Here is a 21,995-nt window from a genome sequence, read left to right on the forward strand (position 1 = left end):
CTGTCTTGAAACTTCAATATATATAAGCCCATCAAATGAATATATAACCACATAGAGAAGGACATAGACATGAGAAGGCAACTACAACGCATATATACATACAGAAATTGACAAACTGAACTGCAACCCAGTTGTACAAATATTTAAAGATTTTTTAAATGATGATAGATACATAATAATGCTTCATGATACTTTGGAAAAGGCATGTGGAAATATAAATAAGGTACTTTATTCATATTTATCACATTAGCAAGACTAAAAATCCTAACAGATATTGAGTACTGGTAAGAACATACACACAAAAAAAGAACATGCAGCCTGGTGCGGTGGCTCACACCTGTAATCCTAGCTACTCAAGAGGCTAAGATCTGAGGATGGCAGTTTAAAGCCAGCAGGGGCAAAAAGACAACAGAACATGAGACTCTTATCTCCAATTAATCTCTAGAATAGGGGAAGTAGGGCTGTGGCTCAAGGGGTAGGGTGGTAGCCTTGAGCTGAAGAGCTCAGGGACAATACCCAGATCAAGTTTAAGCCCCATGACCCACAAAAAAAAATGAACATTCATATCTTGCTATGAAGTTTTTCTCATTTTCTGTACAATAAATGTGAAGGCATGAATAAACTCAGATGTATTAATTTCACTTTTAAAGTATATATCATAGAAAAACCTTCCCATGCACATGAGAAGACTAATATAAGATGTATAGTATAATATACCAACAAAGAGGGAAAATAGACTTCAATGCCACAATCTATTTCTTAGGTAGTTAATCAATAAAACTGGAAAATTATTTTAATACCTTATAAATATTAATAAAATGTAAGTATAATGAAGAAGAAATTTGGAGACAGATGATATCAAACAAGTAAGCAAAATTGCTCACTAAAAATGAATATGATATCATTATTTACTATAAGTAGTACAGAAGTATTTTATGACATTATAAACTATTTTAAAATGAATCATTAATAGTAATGAGAGCTATATGCTATTTTGTACCATTACTAGATGGGAGCATGTGCTATAGTTGCAATAAAGACCTTTTTTAAGTGTAAAAATTTTTACTGCATAAGTACTCACTGAATACCATTACCATACAAATACAAAACACAACTACACCATCTACTCACCAAGTCTTAGTGTTAACTTCATACTTATAAAGATCATCTACCAATCCGTACTTATTGCCTGGTAATGCTTTATACCCTCCATGAACATAAATGGACTTTGTTATTTCATCATACACACTTGTATGGCCATATCCACCTTGTACAATAGCTCCTTTAGTTTCTGGAACAAGCCAAGTATTGGATGCTGTAAAAGAAAGAAACCATGAAACTTTAGTAGTATTCAAAATTATGACTAATGAATTGTCAAACTACCAAAAAGTTAGTTCTAATGACCCACTGTATAAGTAAATACAGCCTACCTAATAATCACATATTAAAAATATGCCTGGTGTTACCTTAGAGGCCAAGCTTGAAACAAAGTAGCACTGCTTCCTGCACAGATGAAACTGAATTTTAAAATACTGAAAATAGTTTTGTATGTGCAAGAAAGAAAAAAAATGGTAACTTTAACACTATACACATGCATATGTCCAAAAAGAACCTTATATAAAATAGACAAACGTGTAATAAATACTCTATAAGAACCGTTTGTGTGACAGTTTGATTTAGCCACTAAAAAAAAGATAAGACCACTGCCCTTAACAAATTCAAATCAACTGAACACATGTTTAGTTCTGTGCTGGTCCTAAAAAGTAAATGCTTATTTCTTGCTTTAAAACCTCATTATTTTTGGACTCCATCAGTGGCAAGAAATTATAAAATATGAAAAGAAATATAGTCTGCTTATTTCACAGCAGGAAAAGACAGGTAACTAACATACATAATGGCAGTTGTGGAAGAAAATGACACTACTATCGGTTTAGGAGCTCCTGATCATGTAACAGCTTTCACATCATTCTTCTCATTTAGTGTCTCTAACCCTTCTAGCTATCTTGTAATTGACCTGCTTGCTTCAGCTAGAACATACTCTTTGATGCTGCTACCAAGGTTCACTGACAGAGGACCTAGCCTTATATAGGCATATTTCAAGAATATAAAGATAAGAAGCCAGATGCTGGTAACTTGAGTATCTAGGATTACCTAGATACTCAGGAGGCCAACTCCGGCAAAAACATGTGCTATCCTAGCTCCACCTATGAAAATCTGTGCATGAATGCCCCCAGTTACATAGAAAATGAAATAGGAAGATGGAGCTCCAAGTCATTGTTGCAAAAAGCAAAATGCTATTTAAAATATGAAAAGCAAGATGTTACGTAAAATATAATGAAAGCAAAGGGAGGGGTGGGGGATTAGCTCAAGTGATAAAGTGTCTGACTAACAAGTACAAGACCCTTAATTCAAATCCCAGTACAAACAACAACAAAAACATTGTTAAAATCTAAAGAGCTGTGATAATTTGGTAAGGGGTACATAATATAAAGAAACCTAAATTGGGACATTTCACCCTAAGTACCTAGGATTACCCTATGAGACTTCCTGGAATTATCTTTAAATTAGAAATCCCCATTACAAAATTCCTAATTCCCATCTCTAATACACTTACTTTATAGATGTATGTATTCAGATATCAGTTTGTTAAAAATCAATGTTCAATTTATACTCAAATTTCACTGCACAATTTTCTTAATGTGATATTAAAGCATAATTGAGTAGGTGACAGAGACTGAAACAATGGTTTTAGAGCAGCTTAGGCAAAAAAGTCCATGAGGCCCCATCTCAACAAATAACCTGGGCAAAAACCTGATATGCTATCCAAAAAGTAACTAAAGCAAAAAAGGCTGCAAGTGTCACTCAAACAGAGCTGTTGCCAACCAAGCATGTGTTAAGTCCTAAGATCAAATCCCAGCACCATTAAAAAAAAAAAAAAAAAGCACAGTCACATCTAACAAAGAAAAAATTACCTCTGTAATTAAGTCTGAGTTTGTGTGTGTGTGTATGTGTGCATTTAGTATTGGGAGGTTAAACTTTAGGACTCACACTCTCACTTAGCTTTGTGCACAACTGGAAGAATACCATTTAATCCATGCCTCCAATCTACCACACTACTGGCTAATTGGAGATGGAGACTGAAGATTTGTCTTTCTGGGCTGGCCTCAAACCTCTATCCTCAGATCTTAGCCTCTTGAGAATGAGGATTACAAGTATGAACCACTAGCATCTAAAAAATCTAATTGTCTTCAATTCCAGGGGAGTGGGGGCAGGGGAGAGACACGTAATAAAATGGCATTAGTACTGCCATTTGTAAATATGCCTCTCAAATTCTAAAGGCATGAAAAATACTACAGCAAAACATTAATATCATTTTCATCTTGAGACTAACATTGAGATTTAGAGAGTTTATGAGTGAAATAAATTTCCCTGAGGACCAATGCAGACAAGCTTTATGGTCCAAGTCCAGTAAAATCTTCCACATAATTCCCTGCTAGATTTATAGATTCTCTAAAAGTTCTAATTGTAAGTTTAGCAAAAGAGGGCAAATGAATGTTTCCTTTACTGCCACAATATAATCATAGTTTACTTCTGAATCTTCCTGTTCTCCTGAGAGAAAACATAGAAAGCAAAAGGAAAACATGACAGAACTGAATGTAGTTATTGAAACAAAAGCCATATAATGAATGATTGTTGTCCTTAATGTACTATGTTATCTCTCATCTCTTTTGCTGTCCCTTGATTATATCATATTGTTACAGTATCTCACTTTGTTATCTGATATATTGGATATATTTGTATTTGGTTATTTGAAATTGGATAGGGAAGGGGGGAAAACCAAGATGGGGGGTGGGGGGGAGGGTAATGGGGACCAAGACATGTGAAAGGGTATCAATGTATATGAATTAATGCACCTTCTATCTGGCAAATATCATGTAATCCTTTTATTAATTACAATAAAAAATATTTTAAAAAAAGAAAATAACTAAGAGGGTTAAAAAATTAACTTTCACAAACTACAGATAGTGTTTCAATGTAAAAAAAAAAAACCAACAATTGAGTCAGGAGTTGGTGGCTCATGCCTGTAATCCTAGCTAACATTGGAAAAGATTCAAAGGATTGGCAAGAGAGAGACAGTGGGAAAAGAGAGAAGAGTCTCAAAATAAAAGACTATTGAAGTGAAGAACTGTTAGGATGTAGATACACTTGAAGGAGTAAACTAGAGAATTCAGTGTGAAAAGATAGAATGGAAATTATAGAACTCTTCAAGTATTAGAATGACAATGCCAAAAGTATGGCAATGGGAGAGTAAGTTAGATGAAAAACAAGATCTTTGACAAGAAAATCAATAATTGAAGAAACTAGTCATTTGAAGAAGTATTTGTGTATATATTTAAATCAGAAAAAAATATTTGTACACTGGACAGAATAACTGAGTCAAAAGCTAAATTGTCCAAGAAATAAACACAGTGATCTAATGGGAAAAAGATGAGTTCAAGAAGGTGAGTTAATAAGTTGGGGTCTAAAACCCTAAGTTAAAGCTAAATGATTTAAAAGAGGAAGGACTGAAAATAGACTGGAAGTGGCCATAAAATATTAAAGATATGTATCCTATTCCTAACACTAATACATAGAGGACAGGGTAACAGAACACTTACTTGAAAGAATTGCAGGGATAATAGAGAAGGGCAGTCCTCTCTGCAAATACACATTCTTTTGTTGTTACCAGTAGTGGTTCAAAAGTTTCTGACCAAGATTGCACACTGACTATACATATATACTATACTATATATACATATACTATATGTATATATGTATATATACACATATATACACATATATATACACATATATACTATACACACACACACACACACACACACACACACACACACACACACACACACACATATACTATACTGAAGCTCATACTGGCTAGGGCCAGATATGGTATATGTAGTCCACCTATCAACCAAGGAGACGGGGGTATATTTATAAACAACTGAGAAACAGCAAAAAGATTGTCACCGAATAAAGAAAAAAGGCTGCCATAAGTATGTAAAAAATAAATTACCATAAAAACAAAACTGAGGGCCGGTAGTTTGGCCTAGTGGTAGAGTGCTTGCCTAGCATACACAAAGACCCAGGTTTGATTTCTCGCTCAGTACCACATACATAGAAAAAAGCCAGAAATGGTGCTGTGGCTCAAGTGGTAGACCTCTAGCCTTGAGAAAGTCCAAGGCCCTGAGTTCAAGGCACAGGACTGGCAAAAAAAATTTAAAAATTTTAAAAAACTGAGCATAACACAGAAAATAATATATAATTTTTCCTAGTCACTTTCACACACTTAATAATAATCTCTCTTAGAAGTTAACAGGCTATCTTGGGGAAGTTTACTTTAAAGGAATAATATATGCATAAAGATACAGTAATAAGAATGAAAAGTCTTTGAAATTGTGGAGATCTAAAACTTAAAAGATTAGTTTTCAACTCTCAGTTCATAGCACCATCTATTGAAGTGTCTCATTTTTAAATATTTGCAAATCTTGGGAAATAAAAACAGTATATAACATTCTCCTCATTTGACTGTCATTTAAACTTAAATATTAAAAGACAAAATCTAACATAATCAAAAGCTTGTATTACAAATAATTAATTCTTGCCTTAGAATTCTACTCTCAAATCACCATTTTGATATAGTTACATGAAGATTTTATTTAAAAAATAAATGTTACCAGTAAGGTAAATTGCATTTTTAAAGAAACTCACATATATGGTATTCCTGTATGCTGCTTGTATAACCATAAATTGCAGAATATCCAAATATTATTATCATTACAACATCTCTACTCTCCAGCTCCATAATATGCGCTGAATGTCCCTCCACAGCGTACTGCTGACCGTGTCCAAGAACAGTAGGAGATTTTGTGCTCCAAGACTGACTATGTATGTTAAAAACCCATAATTCATCAGTGACATTGCCATCATTCGTTTCAATTCTGCCTCCATACATAAAAATGTTTTCCTGAAAATTAAAACACACCGCAATAAACAAAACAGTAATTTCTAAGCAATATTCATTAATTACAAATAAATATATTTATTTCAACATTGCATGTTAGTAATATTCAACATTATTCAGAAGGCATAGTTCTTATTTGTAAAAAGTAAAAAGTCAAATGGAACACATCAATGGAAATGTTTTTACATACAAAAAGGTAACATAGCTATAATTCTGATTGTTCTCATTTATGTTTAAAGTAAAATTTACAGTATTTTCCTTATAATTCTTTTTATAAACTCATTAAAAATTTACAAGCAGGAGACATACCTGATATAAAGCAAGAGAGTGTCCATATCTCTGGAGAGGTCCCCTTGATAGAGCTCCTACATTCCATATACTACTTTCTAAATTGTAACTAGGAGAAAGAGAAAAAGAACTTCATAACCTGATTCATGTTCAGTTTTTTAATTTGCATATATGCTTTTTTCACTTGTATCCAAATCCTCATTAAATTAAAAAAGAACTAAAACTAATAAACTCATAATTTCATGTACTAAAATAGAAAATCTTAAGGCTTAGTTGAGAACTATCTATCTAAATTAGAATTAAACCTTTTAGATGTATAATTTTTATGAACTTGAGTAGGACATTTATTAATAAAATTAATTTGTCAAATTGCATCACAATTTCAAGTACCTAAGCTGAAAAGTAGTGACATCATTTGTTTTCATTCAAAAACACTTGTGGTTCAAGCATGTAATCCTAGCAACTAAGATACAAGATCAAAGTCAGCCTTAGCAAACAAGTTCATGAGACTCTTATCTTCAGTTGACTAGCAAAAAAATGAAATTAGAAGTATAGCTCAAGTGGCAGAGTGCCAGCTGTAAGGGAAAAAATTTAAAAATAAGCATGAGTCCCTGAATTCAAGTACCAGTATTAATAAAATTAAATTTTTAAAGCCTTTTTATTTATTTATTGTTGGTTGTGGGGCTAAACTCAGGGCCTGGGCACTGTCCCTGAACTTTTTTTGCTCAAGGCTAATCTCTAAATGTTCACAGCACCACTTCTGGTTTTTGAGTAGTAAACTGTAAATAATAGTCTCACAAGGACTTTTCTGCCTGGGCTGGCTTCAAATCTCGATCCTCAGATCTCTGTCTCCTGAGTAGGTAGGATTATGGGCATGAACAAACAGTGCCAAGCAAAAAAAAAAAGCTTTTGTTTTGTTTTCATGATACTGAGTATTGCACTGCTAGCCAAACACTGGCACTGAGCTACACCCAGCCTCCCCCCAATTTTTTTGAATTAGTGAACCACTTTTACAATAGTCACTAAAGTATTTATTCATTTGTATTTTTTATATAAGTATCTAAGATTAGATCAATTCACCAAAAAGCATAGATTTCCTAAACATATATTATCTCTAGTTCTATATAAAGCAAATCTCTTGGTAATTTCATTCTAAATAGATGCCTACTTTTATTCTTCTTCTCAATTCCCATATTGTCAACCAAGTTGCTACAGTGACTATTTTAAAGTATAAATCAAATCATGTTTAAATCCCCACATGATTCCATCCACAATTCCTAAAAGATCTACAACTCCTATGTGACTTATCTCCCTTGCCTCCTCTCATGTATTACTTGTAAATCACATAATCCTCCTTGTTGTTACTTGAAGAATTAACAACAACAACAACAAATTCTTACCTTAAGGGTTTGGTCTAACTGTATTCCGTGTCTAGAGATTACCACAATGCCACTGAGTATCCTAATTTCCTATAAATCTTTGCTCAATTTTCAACTTTTCCATGAAGTCAACGCTGACCACTATATTATTAATTGTGAAGTCCTCCTTTTTGACTTACCAAACCAGTGAATTGTCCACTACTACCTCTCTACCTATCATCTGCCTACCTATGTGTATGCACATAATGTTCTTTGGTCAGTATATTTATTTTTCATTGCCAGACTTTCTTCCCTAACTTCACAAGGACATTTGTTATATCCATTAACATATGCCAAAAGTTTATATTAAATGTTTGCTATGCATATAGTAACAATTTGCTATACCCGGGAAAACAAACTAATCTCACTGATGTTAATACATATGTATTCTGTAAAAATAGTTTAACTTTGTAGATATTAATACAGTATTTATTGGTTACTGAATCATTTTGTCTTCAAATGTGACCTCTATCATCCAGTAACTCGAGTTTTGATAGATATTATTGCTTCTAAAACCTGTTTGAATGTCTTAGCCTACACTGAACTACATTCACAGTGATTTTTTTTAATGTGATCTATGAAGACAACAGCAAATTTATTTCTCATCTCATTCATCATAGTTTATATCTATACAAATTTACAAATATATCGGGCTATGAATAGATATATTTATGTACTTCTTCAAATAGATGCATGCACACATGTAAATAGTTTATATGCAAATATAAAAACTGTTAAGTAAAAAAACAACAGTTTTTACTCAAAGAGCTAACCTGACTGGTACAAACAGAAAATTTACAAACTTAAGAGAATATCATATAATGTATTTTAATTTTAAATACACTATTCAATTTGGATAGAACACAAACTCTAAGATTTCTGTTTCCTTAACAATTCTGTCTTCATAGCTCAACTTCAGAAATATTGCAGCTTCAACTCAAAGTTAAAACTCTATTTTCATTTTTTAGTCATAGTTAATTTCCTTTTTTTTTTTTTGCCAGTTCTGGGCTCGGGCTCGGGCCTGAGCACTGTCCTTGGACTTTCTCAAGGCTTAGCACTCTACCACTTGAGCCTCAGCACCACTTCCAGCTTTTTTCTATGTATGCGGTACTGAGGAATCGAACCCAGGTCTTCGTGCATGCTAGGCAAGCACTCTACCACTAGGCCAAACTCCCAGCCCTTAATTTCCTTTTGATTTCTCTGTGTTGGGTCTTTTTTCATATCTTAACAATTCATTTTAATCATACCAAGTCTTTAAATTCTTTCTACTATACTTTCTCCCTCATACATTATATTACAGAATTCTAATACCCATTTAAGTCTTTACTTAGGACTTCCTCTTTCCAAAATTTATTTTATTTTATACCTTAATTCTAGTTACATTTACTCATCACTGAAGCAAGACATTCTAATATTAAGTAGAATGTTTTTAGTCTTCAAAATTAACAGGACTAGCCGGACACAGTGCCCACACCTGTAACCCTAGCTACTCAGGAGGCTGAGATCTGAGGATCAAGGTTCAAAGTCAGCCCAGGCACAAAAGGATCTGAGACTCTTATTTCCAATTAACCTCTAGAAAATGGGAAGTGGGGTTTGGCTCAAGGGTAGGAACAGTGTGCAGACTGAGATCAAGCCCCATGACCCACAAAAAAAAAAAAAAGTATATGTAGATATATGACAAGGGGCTCTTTTATACTAGATCTTATTGTTTACCTGAAATTCTTTGTTGGCTTGAGTATTTACCTGCTAAAACTAACAAATCTATTGGTAATACACTATTATGGCCCTATTTAGAGCCAATTCTAATAGGCTGATACATTAGTTACCATTAGTATTATGAATATCACCCCAGAGAACAACATTGGTAATCAAACAATTCTTTCTGTTTCTTCTTCCATTCTGTTTGATCTATATCACCAAGTAAAAAATAAATCCAATAAAGCTCATATTCATATGGTTGTGCTTTCTACTCCATTGGGAAGAGAACAATCTCCATTGCAACAAGGGTAAAATGATCTGTTTATTGTGTTAGTACTGCTATCCCCCAGTAAAACTTCTAGAGTACATAAAGTAAATATTTTGCTAAATCAAATTACAGAAAAAGGGCCGGGAGTTTGGCCTAGTGGTAGAGTGCTTGCCTAGCATGCATGAAGGCCCGGGTTCAATTCCTCAGTACCACATACATAGAAAAAAGCTGGAATTGGTGCTGAGGCTCAAGTGGTAGAGCTCTCGCATTGACAAAGTCCAAGGACAGTGCTCAAGCCCTGAGCTCAAGCCCAAGACTGGCAAAAAAAAAAAAAAAAATTACAGAAAAAATAAAGGTGTTTTTATATTCTCCCTCCTGAACTATAAAGTGACAGGATTTTTTATGCTAAACAATTATGAACAAACTTTGTGTGGAATTGTTTTTTATTCAGAAATCTCTAAAAATACTCTAGAAAGGAATAAAATTTCCGTGCAGAACAAACCTGTATGTATGATAACAAGTAATTTAACTATGGACAAATTAAAACCACACATCCCAAAATTACTCTCATTTAGCAAATAGTACCACAAAAAATAGCCACTTATGTATTTGGACAAGAAAGTTTAATTTGAGAATAATAGATTGTGAAGATCAAAAATACTTACTTCAAGACCATTTGAAAAGAACTGTAGTTAAAAGTATATCCACCAATTACCCACATGAATTTCCCATGTGAAACTGCTTTATGTGAAGCCCGACCTACAGAAGGACTGAAGGGTTTAACGTTTGGCAAAATCCAGTAAGCCTCAGTAGAAGGAACATTCAAAGAGCAATCAGGACCTATTTAAAAAAATCAAACACACCAAATTACAACCCTTTTATAGAAAGACTATATGACAGAAATGATGCTGTAGCTCAAGGTGGTAGAGCATTAGCCTTGAGCTGAAGAGCTCAGGAACAGAGCCCAGGCCCGGAGTTCAAGCCCCATGACCAGAAGAGAAAAAAACTATATGAATTTGGATAATTTAATAATCCAATGTGCATCAGGTTAACGAATGTACTGTGCTTAAAAGTCCAAAATAAAATCTGCAAGAAAAGTAAAACATGCAATGCCTAGAGTGAAGAAAATCAGATTTAAACATGTTAAAGTAAGTTTAATCTAAAATTTTAGTTAAGTAGTATTGTTTCCAATTTACTTTAGTATGCTATTAGAATATTAAAGTAAAAACCGATGCACTGAAATTCTAGTTCCATGATCTACTAGCAGTTTGATCTTGAACAAATCTGTTTACCTATCCAATCATTAAGTCTTCATCTATAAAATGAATATAACAATATACTCCTCAGTATTTTCACAGATTTGTGTGTGGTGTGTGTGTGTGTGTGTCTATATATCTGTGTGTCTATGTCTATGTGTGCACAGATGCCCATCCTAGGGCTTGAACTCAGGTCCTGGGTGCTGTCCCTGAGCTTCTGTGCTAAAAGCGCTCTAACACTTGTGCCTCAGCTCCACTTTTGGCATTTTGAAGGTGAATTGGAGACAACAGTCTCATGGACTTTCCTACCTGGATTGGCTTCAAACTATGATCCTCAGGTCTCAGCCTCCTGAATAATTAGGATTACAGACATGAGCCACCTGCACCTGGCTTATCATAGATTCTTATTAATTTTTTGTAGTGGAAATGGAAGAATTTATAAATTACAAACTAGTAAAATGTGAAAATAAAGATCATGCTTTTCTTAGCATCATTAATTACCAAACTGGCTTTGATAGAGAGTCTTATATATCCTCAAAATAAATGACAGCATAATAAAATTAAAATTATCTAAAAACCATAAAAAGTTTTACACAATAAAAACTATTATTAATGTAGAATCATTTCAAAGGTCATAAAGTTGAAAATAGCTTTGTCAGGTACAGTGGCTTATGCCTATAATCCAAGCTATTCTGAAAGTAACGATCAGGAGAACTGAAGTTCAAGACCAGCCTTGACAAAAAAAAAAAGTTAGTGAGCCTTTATCTCAATCAAAAAACTGGTCCTGGAGCCTGGGAGTTTGGCCTAGTGGTGCTTGCCTAGCATGAATACCTGGGTTCGATTCCTCAGTACCACACATATATAGAAAAAAGCCAGAAGTGGTGCTGAGGCTCGAGTGGTAGAGCTCTAGCCTTGAGAAAGTCCAAGGCCAGGCCTGGTCAAAAAAAAAAAAAAACTGGGCCTAATTGTTAGGTATAGTGGGCATGCCTGTGATTCCAGCTATGTAGGAGGTAAGGATCATTCTGAGGCAGCTCTCAGTAAAACTGTAAGCCCCTACCTGAAAACAACAGCTAGGGGTCTGGAAAATTCAAGTTCCATGGCACCTATGGCTGATCAAGTTTTCAAGTTTAGAGGAACTGAAGCTAGCTACAAGGGTTTGCTGTGAGGTACAACACAGCACTATGAGAACTTGAAAACAGAAAACAAACATACTACAAGGTGTCTTGGGACCCCCTGTCACACATGCTGCTCATGGGGGAGCATCTGAAGTAGACCTGCAGAGAATGCTACCGTCAGTACCCTGCCATCTGCTGTTAGAGCAAATCTCATTGCTGGAAGACCAGTATGGAAGGAGCAATGAGCCCAAGGAACACAGTGCTTCACGTCTAAGAACTAATCGGTTGCTGCCAGACAGGGTTTGGGAAAGTCTTGACAGACCTGGCCAGTGTCTGCGAGGCAAACAGGAAAGAGAGGTGATTAGAGAGAAGTAGATCTGATATTAACCGACAATGGATAAAGTTCAGTATGGTATACACACAATGGAGTGTTATTCACATGAAGTTATCTCATTGCTAGGAAAACGGATTGAACTGGAGATCAAGTTAATTCAAAAATATCACATGCATGTTTTCTCTTGGAAAAACAAGGACAGGATAGTAGAAGGAGATGGCTAGGCTGAGGAAGAAGTCAACAAAAGGAAGTGGGGAATCAATAAATATGATCAAAGTTCTTTATATATTGTGGGAATCCTAGAGCCTTAGGAGGACTGTGACTAGCTGAAGATTTGATGATGTTTGAATGATATCAGTGGGAAACCTTGGTTGTATGTATGTGTTTGGCCTTGAATGAAGAAAAGAACGGGCAAGTGCAATCAAGAATTCAATGTATATCCTACAAAATTAAGAAGTGTGAAAAAAGGAGTGAGTAGGAAGGGATGGATCAGAATGGTGAAAGGAGTAATATTATATTTATAAAATGTTTTGCTGAACTGTAGATCCTTTGTACAACTACTTAAAGACAATAATTAAAAAAAAATAAAGACAAGAGGAATCCCTACATTTCTATGATTCCCAGCACCCTGGATCTCATTACTGAAACTACCTGCCTTTGTACTGATTGATTTCTTGGAATGTGCTTTTTTGTTTTTATCTTTCTGCAACTTCCTTAAGCTTTAGGTCAATCTGAACCTATAAAAGTGGAATTTGGGGCAGCATCTTGCTTAACCATGTCTGCTGGTTAACCAATCTTTACATCATGGTGATACTAGATTATTACTTAATAGTATTTAATAGCAACATTATTACATGAGATATCACTGCATGGGCATTTCTCTTTTTTTAATTTTTTGCCAGTCCTGGGGCTTGAACTCAGTGCATAGGCATTTATTTCTTCATGGTTGCCCCAGAATGTGTTGGTTGGAACAGGCAATATACAGATAGGAAAGTATCATGATGAAACCATTTAAAACACACATTAAGTTGTAATTTACAACCTAATGCATAGTTTGGCATAACTGTAAATTTGTAAAATTTGAAATGGGAAGATCTTTATAGATTTTTTTCTCAGTGGCTATAAATACTATCTCAGGGACACTAATAAGAAGAAGCCAGACTATGGAGACAACAGATGCTACAGTGCTAGATTTGAAAACAGGAAGCCAAGGAACAACAAATGCAAGAGTCCCAGCATTTCCTGGAAATTCTCTCCCATTAGCCTCCAGAAGTGAGACCGGCCAATACCCTGATGTCTACACAGCATAACTGATTCCAGAGTCTGAACCTTTCAAACTGGTAATAGATTAATAAATGCCTTATGATATTAAACTTGTAGCTTACTATAATCATTCTAAAAATATACTTATGCTTTAATGTGTGTACTAAAATCTGAATTCTTCACTAAGAAGCAAGGCAAGAACCAGATCATTTACATACTTGCAAGGGTGCAATCTTCTATTACCATTTAGGTAATCTTGGTTACAGCAAGTATTTTTTTTTAATTTTTTATTTTTTTTTGCCAGTTGTGGGGCTTGAACTCAGAGCCTGAGCACTGTCATTGGATTGTTTTTCTCAAGGCTGAGCTCTACCACTTGAGCCATAGCACCACTTCCAGTTTTTTTCTATGTGGTACCAAGAAATCGAACCCGAGTCTTCATGCATGCTAGGCAAACATTCTACCACTAGGCCAAACTCTTGGCCCCTACAGCTAAGAATTCTAAACATGTTCTGGGCTCATAAAACTAACCTCCAAAATGTTTTCAATTTTTCCATATTTTAAAAGCATACAATTACTTCACAATGTTTGTTTTATAAAACAATGAAATGAAATAATACTAGGTCAGTGATACTAGAACTGTAGTAGATTTGTACTAGATTTCTCTAGGTTTATTCTCCTGCTCATCTCATAAAATCTCAAGGTTTTAAGTAATATCAATGAGAAATAAAACAAAAAAGGGGGGGAGGGCCTCTGGTGACTCATGCCTGTATTCCTAGCTATTCAAAAGGCTGAGATCACAGCCAGCCTGCACAAAAAAAAAAGTCCATGAGACGCCTATCTCCAATTAACACAAGAAAACTGGAAGTGGATCTATGACTCGAAGTGGTAGAGCACTAGCCTTGAGCAAAAACATCTCAGAACAGCACCTAGGCCCTGAATTCAAGTTCCATGACTGACAAAAAAGACCAAAAGTAATGTCAATGATTTTCTTCTTTTAAATGAGAGTGTGTCTCCCTACGTGGCACAGGCTGACCTGTAACCCAGGCCACAGCCCTGGCTGTGTCCACACTCCCACACCTCCTTGCCTTAGCCTCCAAGGCCGGAAATTGCACATGAGCACCATTGTGCCCAGCCTCCCAGTTTAATATTCTTTGAGAAAGCACACAAAAATCAATATTCGTGGTACATAGCTCTCTCTGCTTCATTTACACAAGTGCCTCCTTAACATTTCCTTTCAGGTGTCTAAAATACATCTAAGAATGGATATACCAAAACCAAACTGACCTTACTCTTCAACTGTGCCTCACGTAAGTTGAGAATAATTTTATCTTTCCAATTGGTTAAGCTAAAAACATTAGTCATCTTTAACTCTTCTAATTTTCAATTAAATATATCCAACCTTATTAAATCTGCTTAAAATTTAACTTCAGTATTCAAGCAATGGCACTATCCAAGATGCTATTATCTTTCACTTCATAGCTATCCCTCTTTTTCCGTTATAGTGTGTTTTTCCATAGTATTATCAGCTCCGAATATACATAGTTTATTTTTATTTTTTTGTTTTTTTATTTTTTCGCCAGTCCTGGGTTTGAGCTCAGGGCCTAAGCACTGTCCTTGGACTTTCTCAAGGCTAGAGCTCTACCACTTGAGCCTCAGCACCACTTCCGGCTTTTTTTCTATGTATGTGGTACCGAGGAATCGAACCCGGGTCTTCAAGCATGCTAGGCAAGCACTTTAACCACTAGGCCAAACTCCCAGCCCCCATAGTTTATTTTTTTAATCAATGGTTTAATTCCCTAGCCTGAATGTAAGCTCCACAGTAGCTTCACCATTCTGATTCCACAACATATCCTAAGGAGCAGTATAGAGGACTTAATAGAAGCTCAAAAAAGATTGCTACATTAATTGAATGAAAATAAATTCATTTTTTGTTTTGCTTGTTTGCTATGGAGGTTTTTTTCATTATTATTGGAGAGGTGATATACAGGGGAGATTACAGTTAAATGAGTCAGGTAATGAGCACATGTTTGTGAAACATGTCTCCCTTTTCCTCACCTCTCCCAGTTTGTCCCCTCCCAGACCCCCACACACACAAGATGTAGAGTTCATTTTCTACAGTGCCTAGTGAGTACCATGATTATATTTGTACACCCTTTGTTCTATCACTTCTGTGGCATCTTACTCCCCCAAATAAAAACAAATAAAAGTCAGATGTGTTTCATTTGTTTAGATGTAAGTAATTTAACAAAGTATATATCTCTACATAGAATTTAAAATAAAATATAAAGGTAGTGTTTATGATTAAATGTTTAAAGGTAATCTACTTTGTAGAATTCTTTAAGGAAAACTATAATCACATGTGTAACTACATGCTATTCAAAAATAGCTAATTAGGTACTGGCATATTTCTAACACAGGAAAAATACTTTCTGGTACAATATGAGTTTGAGTTGAAGGATTTAACATTCTGTAGAAGAATAAATTCATTAAGTTTGCCACCTGAATAATGCCAGCAAAGTTCAAGTGCATTTTCTAGTAGTAAATGCTGCCACCCACTGGCAAATGTTAAAATCTAAAACCAAGGATTGAAACAAGTATCACAACAAGATCCAAGAACCAAAACTGGTATAAAACATTTAAAATCCCTCAGTACCACATACATAGAAAAAGCCGGAAGTGGTGCTGAGGCTCAAGTGGTAGAGCTCTAGCCTTGAGAAAGTCCAAGGACAGTGCTCAGGCCCTGAGCTCAAGCCCAGGACTAGCAAAACAAACAAACAAACAAAAAAACATTTAAAATGTTCAAATACAATTTTTAATCAGTGTGTGTGATCTGTCAGTACTAGGGTTTGAACTTTTAGCCTCATACTTGCTTAACTGGTATAATACTACTGAGCTATGCCTCTATCCCTGATTTTCACTGATTATTTTAAGTGATCTTGCTATTTGCCCAGTCATGCACCTGACCAGTAATCCATCACTTATGCTTCTACTTGTCGGAATGGCAGCACATGCCAATATGTCCATCTTCCCCCTAACAAGATACAGTGTCACAGACTTTTTCTGCCTTGACCAACATAGATTGGTGATCCTGCAATCTCACATGGCTTGGAATGACACCCAGCTATGAGTTGTATGATCCTATGGTTCTCAGTCTCTCAAGTAGCTAGGATTACAGGCATGAGCATGCTTTAAAGCTACATTTCATACACTTTATAGTCAACCAAAAAATGTACATCTATAGTCAAATGTCCACTTATTATTTTATTCAAAAATTAACAAAATTATAATTCTTTCAATAAAAAAGAAAGGGGAAGAGATAGAAGGAAAGAGAGAAAAGGAAAGAAAGAAAAAAAGGAAGGAAGGGGGAAGGGAGGAGAAGGGGAAAAAGAGGGAAGGGAGAAGAGGGAAGTGGGAGGAGAAGGGACAAAACAATGTGGACAGGAAAACTTTCAGGCAGAATAGGCTACAGAAACTATTACGTAGGATACTATAATGATGGATATGTCATGGTACATTTGTCTAAATCCATGGCCTCTAGTCTAAACTATGACTTTGGAAGACAATGATGTATTGAGATAAATCCATCACTTGTATCAAATGTACTACTCCAGTGGACATTGATTAAAGGGAAGCTATGTATTGTAGGGGCAGAGATTTCAGCAACTTCTGCTCAGTGTTCCTATGATCCTAAAACTATCCTCAAAAAATGGGGCCAAGAGTTTGGCCTAGTAGTAGCATGTTTGCCTACCATGCACAAAGACCAGGGTTCAATTCCTTTGTACCACATACATAGAAAAAAGCTAGAACTGGTGCTGAGGCTCAAGTGGTAGAGTGCTAGCCTTGAGAAAGTTCAAGGACAGTGCTCAGGCCCTAAGTTCAAGCCCAGGACAGGCAAAAAAATGAAAGTACTTTCTTGTTGGCTATGGGGCTTCAACTCAGGGCCATGAGTTTTTCCGCTCAAAGATAGTGTTCTACCACTTTGAGTCCCAGTTCTGCTTCTGGTTTCTGGTAGTTGATTGGAAATAAGAGTCTCACAGACTTTGTAGCCTCAGCTGGTTTTGAACTGCAATCCTTAGATCTCAGCCTCCTGAGTAGGACTACAGGCCTGAGCTACTAAAGGTATTTTCTTTAAGTCATACAAGTCATGAGTCCATAAAGGTGTATATTATTTTAATAATCTTTCACATGTATATGCAATAATTGTGATAAATAGAAATTATAACACAAACATTACACAATAAATATGTATGTTTTATAAACTTATATGAGCAGAATAGATTACTATTAAAATATACTCCTATGTGGTGAACACCAGTGGCTCACACTTGTAATTCTATCTACTCAAGAGGTTGAAATCTGAGAATTAGGAAAGTCATGAGATTCTTATGTCCAATTAACTATCAAAACAGCCAGAACTGGTACTGTGGCTCAAGTAGTATAGTGCTAGTCTTGAGCATAAAAGCTTCTGACAGGCATATGTATATGTATTTACATATACATGCATATGTGTGTATGTACATATGTACTCACATGTGGGTATGTATATTATATATGTATAATCAGAAAGGGGAGAAAAATTTCTCTGTAAAATTATAAATAACCATAATTAGCTTAATTCCACAATTAATTCCATTTTTTTTTCTGCTTCCTGGTACTTGGTATTGAACTCAAGGCTATTCACTTTAGCCTCACTAGCACACCTTTTACTTTGGTCTGTTTTTCAGATACAATCTCAAACATCTAGTTAGGCTGGCCTCAGATTGTGCCCCTCCTACTTCTGCATCTCAAGTAATTAGGATCACAGGTGCTGGCCACCACAAAAGAAAAAAGATGAATGATTATGTACTCAGATGTTAAGTAAACCGAAACTCTTCAGTGTATCCTAAGTCTTTGACGACCAAATATTTATTGAAATTATTTTAAGATGGGTATTAATGGTTCACATGTAAAATTCTAGCTACACAGGAGGCTGAGATCTGAGGACCTCAGTTCAAAGCCAGCCCAGGTAGGAAACTACAAGACTTTCATCTACAATTAACAGAAAAAAGAAAAAGAAAAAAAGGGCCAGAATTGGGGCTATCGTTCAACTGGCAGAGTGCTAGCCTTGAGCCCAAAAGCTCATGGACAGTGCCAAATCCCTGAGTTCAAGCCCCAGGACTGGCACAAAAAAAAAATAAACTAGAATTCAATCCAAGGAATCTTTTACAATATGCCACTAAGTATTCTTTTTTTTTTTCAATGCCACTAAGTATTCTTATCTTCCACTTTTTGAAATCCTCTTGTTCCTTCAAAATGGCCACAAGAGGTCAGGCTTCCCAAAGAAATAAATTTAAAATACTCTAGGCCCTTATTTGGCTTTACAACACAGCTTTTGTTGCCCATTATAAATCAAATGTAAAAACACTACATTAAATGTAATGAAACCATAAAATCTTCAGAGTTTTTACAAAAAAAAAGTACAAAGATCATAATGGTCAAACATATAATATGAAGTTCCAGGTATCAAAATAGCATGTCAAGAAAATATCAATTCTATTTGTGAGAATGAAGATTAAGAAGTTCATTATTAATACGAACATTCTAAAAACAAGGAAAAATTCATGTGGTCTGAGTACAAACTAACAAAATTAATGTATAATTTATACTATTTGATATATGATCAATGTTTCCAAAGTATCACCTACCCCATATGCTTACCTTGCCAGCTATCATTGCAAACACACAATTTTTCTCCTGTTAGATCACAATAGCCATGATCTGGGCTGCCGCAATTGGCTTTACAATAAGGAATATCACATGCTTCACCCTTCCAGTATTTATCACATTCACAATACACTTGACTTGCAACAGAGATACTAGTTGTACACTTCCCATGTCCAGAGCAATTGTTAGGGCAAGAATTGATTCTGTAAAATATAATTTATATATATTTGAACTCAAGATAACTGAAAAAGAATTTTTGTTACTTTATAAACTTTTAACATTTATGTGCTTATTTAGTGAAATCTCATAACCTTTATTCTCTACTTTTTTCTCTTATGCAGTTCAAATAGCATTTATTACTCTTTGTTTATTTAATTAATTACTTTGCTACCAAGATTCTAAATATCCAAGGATTCACATTCAGTATCTTCAGAATCTATACAGTTCCGAGTACAATGTATTATAAAGACTTAAATGAAAATATTTTTAAAAAATAAATTTGTAAATATATGAAAGAAAAGCCAAGGTATAATGTGATTATAAAATATGTGAAGGCATATGCTAACAGTTTCATACTCTTAGAAAAAGCACACGGGTATACAGACTGTAGGTGTTGGCAAATGTATATTGTAAAGATGTTTAGTATTATAGATGGTAACAGTGCTCCTTAATTGACTTTTTTTAGACCCTCTGACTGTGTTCTACTATATGCCTATTCACTCTTATGCACATAATGGAGACATTATAGGATAAAGAAGTCCTACAACAAACTACTGAATCAAAGATATTTATAACACTTTATTCTTGGTTTAAAAAAATTCTATGATTATCAAAATCTGTTTCATAAAAAGATAAATTCTTTATATGGAATCCCCTCTATGGCCATCCCTATAAAAGCACCTAGCTGCTCTTCTGGCAACTTCACTTGACCCCAAGATATCTAGAAATAAAAATTTATGTACAATGTCAGGCATAAAACAAATTTTCAATGAATATTATTTTTCTTATTTTAGAAGAGATAGTGGGATACTTATGTGTACTTTATTGCCTAAGTCTTAATTCCTCATAAACAAAATGAAAATTTAAATATCCATTTTATAGAACTGTGATGAAAGGAATTAAATGACAGAATGTACAGAAGTCATACAACAGCCCTCTCTAGAATAGAGGACTACCGAAACTTGTTTCTGACAACAGCGTTCAAATTTCATGTCTTTGACTACAGAAAGGCAGTTCAGTACACCTTGCAAGGCCATGCCAGTGGTTACACTAGCTTATGTTTGTTTACTTAACTATTTGTCAACAGTTCTAATTAGGCAATTATTTTTTTCAATCTGCTACCATAACAATCCAGACTTAGAAATTATATTAATATCAGCTCAGACAGAAGTTTATGATATATTATTAACATGTATACCCTTTAGGAAAGAATCCTATACAATTTGAAATTTAATATACCAACCTGTTCCTGATACATAAGACATCTATAAAGTTGTAAGAATCCATTACAATATGAAATTTAAAAAAATACTTACGAATAAAAAATGTTGAAACCAGTTAGATTATATGCAGCATCACTAAAAAAGTGTAACAGTGCATAGCCAGATGTTGTAACAACTTCAGGCACAGTTTCATTTCCCCTTACTTCAGGGACTATCAAACCACTGAAAAAGAGCAAAATTGGATACTGTATATATCCACAAATAACTTCCTAAAAGAAAAATTATCAAATGTATTCTCATCAGAATCATTAAGTGTATACATTACAATAGACAACTACAAGGACAATAATTTTTAAATTAGTTCCTTTCCATTTCTAATTAATTAGCTCTACTATTTCTGAAAATACACTAAAAATTACTCAATATAACTTCATTGTTTTCTTTCCCTTTTATCACCACTTGGACTGCAATGTCCCATTACTCCTTTTGTTTTCCTGTACATCCTATTATACTATAGGGCGGTCTTTTACATAACTCATATGAGGCACTACTCAAAGCCCCTTGATACTCTGACAGATGAGAGTATAACTTACTCTTTCCCACTGATTACAAATGCTAATGAAGCCAGAAAGAACGGACCACACCAGCCAAGTGCTTTCAATGAAATTCTAGTTAAAGTTGTGTATTTTCAAAACACTAACCTTTGTGTTTCAGGTAATTTTAAAATACATGTCTTTGTGTTAATTTAAAGTTTTACATACTTACACAGAGGATTAATATATAACTATTCCCCAAAAGAATGTTGCTCACTTAGGCCCACATGCACACAAAAAGAATAGAATAGGAGAAAAGACTAATACATGTACAAAAAAGCAAGAGTTCTAAGTATCTTAAACTCATTTTTTGTCAGTTCTGGAACTTGACTTAGGGCCTTGCTCTCTTGCTTCTTCACAGAAATTTCTCTATCACTTTAGCCACATCTTCATCCTAGCTTTTTGCGGTTAGAGATGAAGTCTCATGGACTTTTCTACCCGAGCTAGATTCAACTTACTATCCTCCTCCTACTATCCTCAGCCTCCTGAGTTTCTGGGAATACAGGTATGATTCACCAGAACTCAGCTCTGATATTCTCTTCTATGGTACTTGTTCAGAGTGAAAAAATTACATATCATCATTTACTTATACAAT

At 34.8% G+C, this 21,995-nt stretch overlaps 1 protein-coding gene across 4 annotated transcripts in view; it reads right to left on the reverse strand.

Moving 5' to 3' along the window:
- Positions 1–21,995, reverse strand: part of Atrnl1 (attractin like 1) — a 468,762-nt gene that overhangs the window by 425,407 nt on the left and 21,360 nt on the right. For all 4 annotated transcript variants that reach the window (XR_016537794.1, XM_090345791.1, XM_090345795.1 and 1 more), the window contains exons 4-9: positions 20,901–21,029; positions 19,360–19,568; positions 10,360–10,534; positions 6,332–6,419; positions 5,770–6,025; positions 1,132–1,315 (exon numbers count right to left, since the gene is read on the reverse strand). Coding sequence is in view for 3 of the 4 variants with exons in the window: in XM_090345791.1 (XP_090201917.1) it covers positions 1,132–1,315; positions 5,770–6,025; positions 6,332–6,419; positions 10,360–10,534; positions 19,360–19,568; positions 20,901–21,029 (1,041 nt within the window). In the remaining variant the exon portion in view is untranslated. The remainder of the gene's footprint in view (positions 1–1,131; positions 1,316–5,769; positions 6,026–6,331; positions 6,420–10,359; positions 10,535–19,359; positions 19,569–20,900; positions 21,030–21,995) is intronic.

Source organism: Megascapheus bottae, chromosome 15 (genome assembly GCF_031878675.1).
Source record: "Megascapheus bottae isolate mThoBot1 chromosome 15, mThoBot2.hap1, whole genome shotgun sequence".
Lineage (NCBI taxonomy): Eukaryota > Metazoa > Chordata > Mammalia > Rodentia > Geomyidae > Megascapheus > Megascapheus bottae.